The 7,334-nt window shown below is 45.9% G+C and overlaps 1 protein-coding gene across 2 annotated transcripts; it reads left to right on the forward strand.

Moving 5' to 3' along the window:
* The first annotated feature begins 440 nt into the window (after positions 1-440).
* Positions 441-5,143, forward strand: lman2lb (lectin, mannose-binding 2-like b). 2 transcript variants are annotated; one of them, XM_063017642.1, is made up of 8 exons: positions 441-645; positions 1,307-1,425; positions 1,528-1,645; positions 1,818-1,900; positions 2,053-2,214; positions 3,876-3,990; positions 4,124-4,240; positions 4,448-5,143. In XM_063017642.1, exons 1-8 carry the CDS (start codon positions 441-443, stop codon positions 4,588-4,590), a joined length of 1,062 nt encoding a protein of 353 aa, XP_062873712.1. In that variant the 3' UTR covers positions 4,591-5,143. The 2 variants fall into 2 exon arrangements, with proteins under 2 accessions (XP_062873712.1, XP_062873713.1); XM_063017643.1 differs by lacking the exon at positions 441-645 and having other exon boundaries at positions 1,364-1,425; positions 1,508-1,645.
* The last annotated feature ends 2,191 nt before the right edge of the window (positions 5,144-7,334 follow it).

Raw genomic sequence — 7,334 nt, forward strand, 5'->3', positions numbered from 1 at the left:
CATGAAATTATATTATTATTGTTGGTGGTGTTGTTGTTTTGTTGTTGTTATTATTATTATTATTATACTAACACTTTTATATATGGGTGTATTTAGCCATTTTTAAAAGACATTTATTTAAATCGCTAGCTTGATTTTATTGACACTGTAAGTGTTTGAGCGTACTAGCGTACTAGCGTACTAAACAGTGCGTATAGTTAGTAAACCTGAAGTAATGACACTATATTTGTGCATACTCTGTAGTATACTAGTGTGCACACTAAACAGTACGAATGCACTACATTGATTGGTGCGGACACACATATTAAAGCACCGCTGGAGAGCTCTGATTGGGTATAAATATGATTGACAGCCCGCTCAGCCAATCAGTGTTTAAATTTTCTACCCACTTTGCTAATCAAGACTGATGGGCGGGTCTATCCGGAAGTAGGCGGTGAAAGATGGCAGCCACTATGGTGGAGTTGAGCAGAAACAGCGCTGTGTGTTCGCGGTTTTATCATTTTTCTCAGTGTTTTCTGAACAGTGTTAGAGTTTATTTACTTCTTGTTCTTCTTCTCGCTCTGACTGAGCGGAGTTTGGGATATGACGAGTATGAGGGACTTGAATTTCTGAAGAGAGAGTATTCGCTGAGCAAGCCCTACCAAGGTGGGTAAACCAGTCAGGTAGCTTTCATTGCACACCCGTTTTCAGGCTGTCGTTTAGTCCCGCCTCTTGGTCGTGATTGGATAGTTGACTGTACTCGGAATGAGTCCACCAATCGAAGTACGGTAGGCGCTGTTTACACCCAATCACTGTGCAGGAGGCGGGATTGGCCTGAATGTGGCTGGGTTTAAAACAATTTCAAGTTCTGTGGCTGCGTTCTGTCAAAATGTACAAAAACAAAAGTAGAAACTTTAAATGAAACTCGATTATTATGAAACTCGTATATTTTAAGTTGTAGTTTAACTGACTATCTGGCAGGTTAGTCTCTAGACAGGTAGTGTTGGTGGCGCACAGATCCTGATCAAGGGTTTGGCTGGTTCCTCTCAGGTACTTTAGTTAGATCTCACCATGTATTTATTAGATCGGCAGGTGGCTGAATTACCGTTGCTCCAGAGTCCAGTGGTGGTGTGCTGTACATCCCTCAATTTGATATTTTGCCCCGCACACAGTGATCCTGGGTGGTGAAAACACAGTTTGTTTTACTCCAGATTCAAAGCTGAGCTGTTGTTGCTTTTAGATTGTTTATGTTTAATGCTTATTAATAATATACTTTTCTCTCTCTCTCTGTGTGTGTGTGTGTGTGTGTGTGTGTGTGTGTGTGTAGGCCTGGGCTCCTCCAGTTCCTCTCACTGGGACCTGATGGGCACGGCTATGATCACACCCGAGTACGTACGACTGACTCCAGATCTGCAGAGCCGACAGGGCGCCGTATGGAGCCGCATCGTGAGTACCTGGATGTTTTTTTCAGCGTTTCTGACATAGCTGAAGCTGTTGATTGGCATCTGTACAATTTTACATAAACAAGTGTGTGTGTGTTCCCATCAGCCCTGTTACATCAGGGACTGGGAGCTGCAGGTTCATTTCAAGATCCACGGGCAGGGAAAGAAAAACCTGAACGGCGACGGCATGGCGCTCTGGTTCACCAAGGAACGCATGCAAATAGGTAAGAAAATCCTTTGGTAACGTCCAGACTTTATACACTCTCAGGCACCACACGTGCTTCAGAACATGATTCAAATTTCTGGGTTCCTTAAATGTAAATGATTTAGAGTATGATGTTAAACAAGCACATGGACTGGTGTCCACATACTTATGGTGTGTGTGTGTTTCTCCAGGTCCGGTGTTTGGAAACAGGAACTATTTCACAGGTCTGGGCATCTTCATAGACACCTACCCCAACGACGACAAGCACCACGAGGTTCGGTTCATTTCTCACATTGTTTCTACTGCTACTGAATCACTTTGCTGCCATCTAGTGGCCGTTCTGGCCCCCTCTGTAATTCTGCTCTATATTTCTGTGTACCTGATGAACACACGTTCATTGTCGTCGTTCTCTGTCCCCGTGTGTAGCGAGTGTTCCCGTACGTCTCGGCGATGGTGGGGAACGGGACGCTGCTGTACGACCACGATCAGGACGGGAGGAACGAAGATCTGGGCGGCTGCTCGGTCACCGTGCGTAACGTCGATGACGACACCTTCGTCCTGGTCAGATACGTGAAGAACACGCTGACGGTAATCGTTTCATCTTTGTTTAATCTTTGTTTAATCTTCGATTATTCATTTATTTAGCGGCTTTTATCAAGAGAGCAAAACAGTTTAGAGTTTAATCCTTTAAACGGGAACCTAAATACTGAAGTAACCCTTTAGAGTAGTGGGAACTTATTTAAAGGTGCCATATAAGGTATAATATCCTGGAATGGTTCCTGGTTCCTGGTCTGCCTTTTAGAACCTTAACTCACCTAATAATGGGTCTCTATGGGGTATTGTGGGGTTTTATGGGTCCTTATGGGGTCTTAAGTCCTTATGGGGCACTTATGGAGTCCTTATGGGGTCTTGAGTCCTTGTAAGGTCCTTATGATGTCTTGGGTCCTTATAAGGTTCCTATGAGGTCTTGTGTCCTTATGGAGTCCTTATGAGGTCTTGTGTCCTCATAGAGTCCTTATGAGGTCTTGTGTCCTTATGGTGTCCTTATGAGGTCTTGTGTCCTTATAGAGTCCTTATGAGGTCGTGTGTCCTTATGGTGTCCTTATGAGGTCTTGTGTCCTTATAGAGTCCTTATGAGGTCTTGTGTCCTTATGGTGTCCTTATGAGGTCTTGTGTCCTTATAGAGTCCTTATGAGGTCTTGTGTCCTTATGGTGTCCTTATGAGGTCTTGTGTCCTCATAGAGTCCTTATGAGGTCTTGTGTCCTTATGGTGTCCTTATGAGGTCTTGTGTCCTTATAGAGTCCTTATGAGGTCTTGTGTCCTTATGGAGTCCTTATGAGGTCTTGTGTCCTTATAGAGTCCTTATGAGGTCTTGTGTCCTTATAGAGTCCTTATGAGGTCTTGAGTCCTTATAGAGTCCTTATGAGGTCTTGTGTTCTTATGGTGTCCTTATGAGGTCTTGTGTCCTTATAGAGTCCTTATGAGGTCTTGAGTCCTTATGGAGTCCTTATGAGGTCTTGTGTCCTTATAGAGTCCTTATAGAGTCCTTATGAGGTCTTGTGTCCTTATGGAGTCCTTATGAGGTCTTGTGTCCTTATAGAGTCCTTATGAGGTCTTGTGTCCTTATGGAGTCCTTATGAGGTATTGTGTCCTTATGGAGTCCTTATGAGGTCTTGAGTCCTTATGGAGTCTTTATGAGGTCTTGTGTCCTTATGGAGTCCTTATGAGGTCTTGAGTCATTATAAGGTTCCAATGAGATCTTAAGTCCTTATGGAGTCCTTATGGGGTCTTGAGTTGTTATGGGGCACTTATGGAGTCCTTATGTGGTCTTAAATCCTTATGGAGTCCTTATGTGGTCTTGAGTCCTTATGGAGTCCTTATGTGGTCTTGAGTCCTTATGTGGTCCTTATGTGGTCCTTATGTGGTCCTTATGAGGTCTTGAGTCCTTATGGAGTCCTTATGAGGTCTTGAGTTGTTATGGAGCACTTATGGAGTCCTTATGAGGTCTTGGGTCCTTATAAGGTTCCTATGAGGTCTTGGGTCCTTATAAGGTTCCTATGAGGTCTTGTGTCCTTATGGGGTCTTGGATCTTTTTCTGTCTTTTAGATCCTCAGCTCACCAGTCTTACTAAAGCCCGAAGTTTAGGTGTCCATATACTTTTGGTCGTGTAGTGTAGGTGCTAAATATCAAACCTAATGTCAATCATACGTAACCAGTTTATAAAGGTTTTCGCTCCGACTCCCCACAGGTGTTGACGGACGTAGAAGGGAAGCAGGAGTGGAAGGACTGTCTGGAGGTCCCGGGTGTGCACCTCCCTCATGGTTATTACTTCGGAGCCTCGTCGCTCACCGGAGACCTTTCAGGTTCGTTACGAGGAAGAGGCGCTGTGTCAGGCGGCAGGCGCTGCGTGTCAAACCTCATACCGTTTATTTAACCCAGCCGCTCGTAGCAGGTTCAGATCGAAGGTTTATAAGCGCCTCTTTCCCGTCCCGCCAGATCACCACGACCTGATCTCCATGAAGCTGTTCGAGCTGACCGTGGACAGAACCCCTAAGGAGCTGGAGAACGAGGACGAGGTTCTGATCCCCAGCGTGGACTACAGGGAGGTTCCAGGTAATCACACGGGCGCGCTGACCACGTGACCAAAAGTATGTGGACGCCTGAGCTTCGGCTCCAGCCGGGAATCGAACCCGGGACCTTCTTGCTGTGAGTGGGCAGCGCTGTCTCCTCACAGCAAGAAGGTCCCGGGTTCGATTCCCGGCTGCAGCTGGAATTTTGTATGTTCTCCTTACCGAGTCTGGTTCTGTGTCCGTGTCGCAGTGGAGGTGCAGGACGAGGGCTTGAGCATCCTGGCCAAAATCTTCATGTTCATCTTCTCGGTGGTCGGCCTGGTGACGTTCGTGTTCGCCGCGCTCTTCATCTGCCAGCGCTGGAAGGAGCGCAGCCGCAAACGCTTCTACTGAACACTGAGAGAGTGTGTGTGTGTGTGTGTGAGTGTGTGTGAGTGTGTGTGAGTGTGTGTGAGTGTGTGTGTGTGTGTGTGAGCTCCGAATTCACTGCTGCATCCACCTGAACTTACCTCTGAAAGCCAAGAGCCATACGGAGAGAGCGGCCTCGTCCCAAATCTCGCGTCTCCATGATCTACTGTGGAAGGAACCAAGTTGTGTGTGTGTGTGTGTGTTGACGGGGGTGGTTTACCAGGGTTTGTGTACAATTACTGACTGTAGCCCCTCTGTAGCCCATATGTCCATGTAGCCCCCCCACATTGGACCCCCAGTCTCACTGATTGGATCACATGATCTCAGTGGTTTTATATTGTTCTCCTCCCAGCTTTGACACTGAGGTGTTTCGAATCCCAACAACACTGCTGCACCTGCTGCATTCACATACAAGTCCACACATTAGCATGTGCAGGGCTGTGAATCGAACCCATGACCTAAACTGGTCAGTAAGGCTCCAATGGGGGTCCATTGGGGGGGGGGGGGGGGTGACAGTGTAGCTCCTTAAATGGCCAGTTTTGACACTGAGGCACTTTGAAACCCAACAACACTGTTGCACCTGCTGCGTTCCTATACATGTGCAGGCATTACCATGTTATTACAATGTAAGTGTCACTGCAGGGCTGAGAATCAAACGCCACCATCCAAACGGGTCAGTAAGGGTCCTATAGGGGTCCATTTATTGGGGGGGGGGTTAGGGGGGCGACAGTGTAGCTCCTACAATGACCTATGTTTACACCCGCTTTGACATTGAGGGGTTTCGAATCCCAACAACACTGCTACACCTGCTGCTGCGTTCACATACAGGTGCACACATTACCATGGTATTACAATGCAAGTGTCACCGCAGGGCTGAGAATCGAATCCATCACCACTCAAACTGGTCAGTAAGGCGTTCCTAATAAAGTGCTCGCCTGGTTTACGCCAGCTTCGCGAAGTGGGCGTGGTCGGGCCGAGATTGGTGGTTTTAATCTGGTTTCGCCGCTTCGTGACTCCAAATTGACGTCCAGAAATGAAAGGTGAACGCTCATTAGTGACTAGAAAGGGCGGAGTCATTTCCTCTCTGGACTGATGACGTCATACCAGCGTGTTTAGCTCCCAGTGTGACGTCATCTGTCCGTTTTCTTCCTCTAGAAAGCTGTGGAATGATGAACACTGGCTAATATTGAACAGTAATAGGACTTGACCACGCCCCTTTCGTTTGGAGGACCAGATCTGGTTTCCTACCTGACCCTTTTCCCTAGTTTACGAGTCGTTTACCGAACCTGCTCCGATAGCAACGCTAAATCTACAAGTGCACTGAATTCTGGGTAATCGTGGCTGGCGCTGATCCAGTGGGCGGTTTTATCTTTGTTTTTGTTTACATTGTTTGACGTTTTAAAAGACCTAGCAAATCAATCACAACCAAACGATCAAATAAATAAAGTGCTGAAGGTTTTATTATTTTTAAGCGCACTGAATTCTGGGTAAGCACTATGATTCTTTTCTGTGATTGGGTATAAAATAGACGTTTGTGATACGTCCCCCTCGTTTTGTCACGGTTTGTTTGGGGTTCCTGGGTCTTTTAGCTGGAGCCTAATTAATTCATTAATGTCATTAATTTTTTTATTGATCGATTTAATACAGAACAAAATCATGAACGTTTTACAGACCTGTTTGTTCGCTGCCTTATTTTTGTTTTTATTGGCCGTTGGAACTGTAAATAATGAACTTCTTTTAATTGGAGTCGTTTTCTGTTCTCACTGATGCTGCTGGGTCGAAAAACCTGAACGAAATAATAACGATAATAATAAATCTGATCCGAATGATCGAAGCCACTGATCGGGTTTGTTTGTTCGTCTTTGTGATGGAATAAAGGACGACGGCTGATTTGAATAAACTAAAGTGTGTGAGTGTTTATTTTCAGTGTTGTATTAGAACGTGTAATAACGGCTGTAATAAACTAAACGGAGCGCCGGCGGCCTGTATCCACAAGGGATCTTCAGAAAGTTTCTGCACTTTTATATTTCGGTGAGGGTGAGGGTGGGTGGAGCAGTAATTTAGCTAAAATCAAGTAGAGGTCAGTTATGAAAACATCATGTTTGACAAGCTCACGGTCGGGCGTCTGAATACTTTTGACCGTATAGTGTCCGTAACGTAAGTAAACCATCATAACCTGTGTCAAGGGGCCAGGATTTTTTTTTACAAACCGCCGCTCTACAAAGACGTCCATAACGGGAACCTTCTGAAAACAGAAGCAGCTTCCTAAACCCCCTCAGTGTGAATCTTTCCTGGGACTTTCTAAGCTTCTGATTTATTATTTATATTTATTTATTTATTTCTGAGTGGGTGGAACAGTTCTTCACCGAGATCTTCAGCCACTTCCTCTGAAGACGTGCAGGTCAAAGCAGAAACTGGAAAAGAGGAAACGAAACCGAACTGGAGTGACTTCATCCTCAGGGGGGCGTCGCCTGGAAAACGAACCCACGGCCGAGTCGGGGTGCGCGAATAGCCGAGGTTACGAAATCTGACCGCCGCGTGTCTGCCTGTTTGTGTGCCGTCCATTTATTTCGAAGCGGAGGATGAATTAAACGATTAAATGTCACAAACGGCATAGAAACGGCCACTAGGTAGTTGTAGCCTAAGAGTTAAAGTACTGGACTGGTAATCGGAAGGTTGCTAGTTCAATCCCTGCCACTGCTGGGCCCTTGAGCAAGGCCCTTAATTCT

Source organism: Trichomycterus rosablanca, chromosome 21, assembly GCF_030014385.1.
Source record: "Trichomycterus rosablanca isolate fTriRos1 chromosome 21, fTriRos1.hap1, whole genome shotgun sequence".
Classification (NCBI taxonomy): domain Eukaryota; kingdom Metazoa; phylum Chordata; class Actinopteri; order Siluriformes; family Trichomycteridae; genus Trichomycterus; species Trichomycterus rosablanca.

What these genes read in the sequence shown, in the direction of transcription:
- lman2lb (XM_063017642.1), top strand. Translation starts at nt 441, where the DNA reads ATGGCAGCCACTATGGTGGAGTTGAGCAGAAACAGCGCTGTGTGTTCG. An exon ending in CAAGGAACGCATGCAAATAG is followed by an intron (nt 1,646 to 1,817) that starts GTAAGAAAATCC and finishes GTGTTTCTCCAG; the next exon opens with GTCCGGTGTTTGGAAACAGG. An exon ending in ACGACGACAAGCACCACGAG is followed by an intron (nt 1,901 to 2,052) that starts GTTCGGTTCATT and finishes CCCCGTGTGTAG; the next exon opens with CGAGTGTTCCCGTACGTCTC.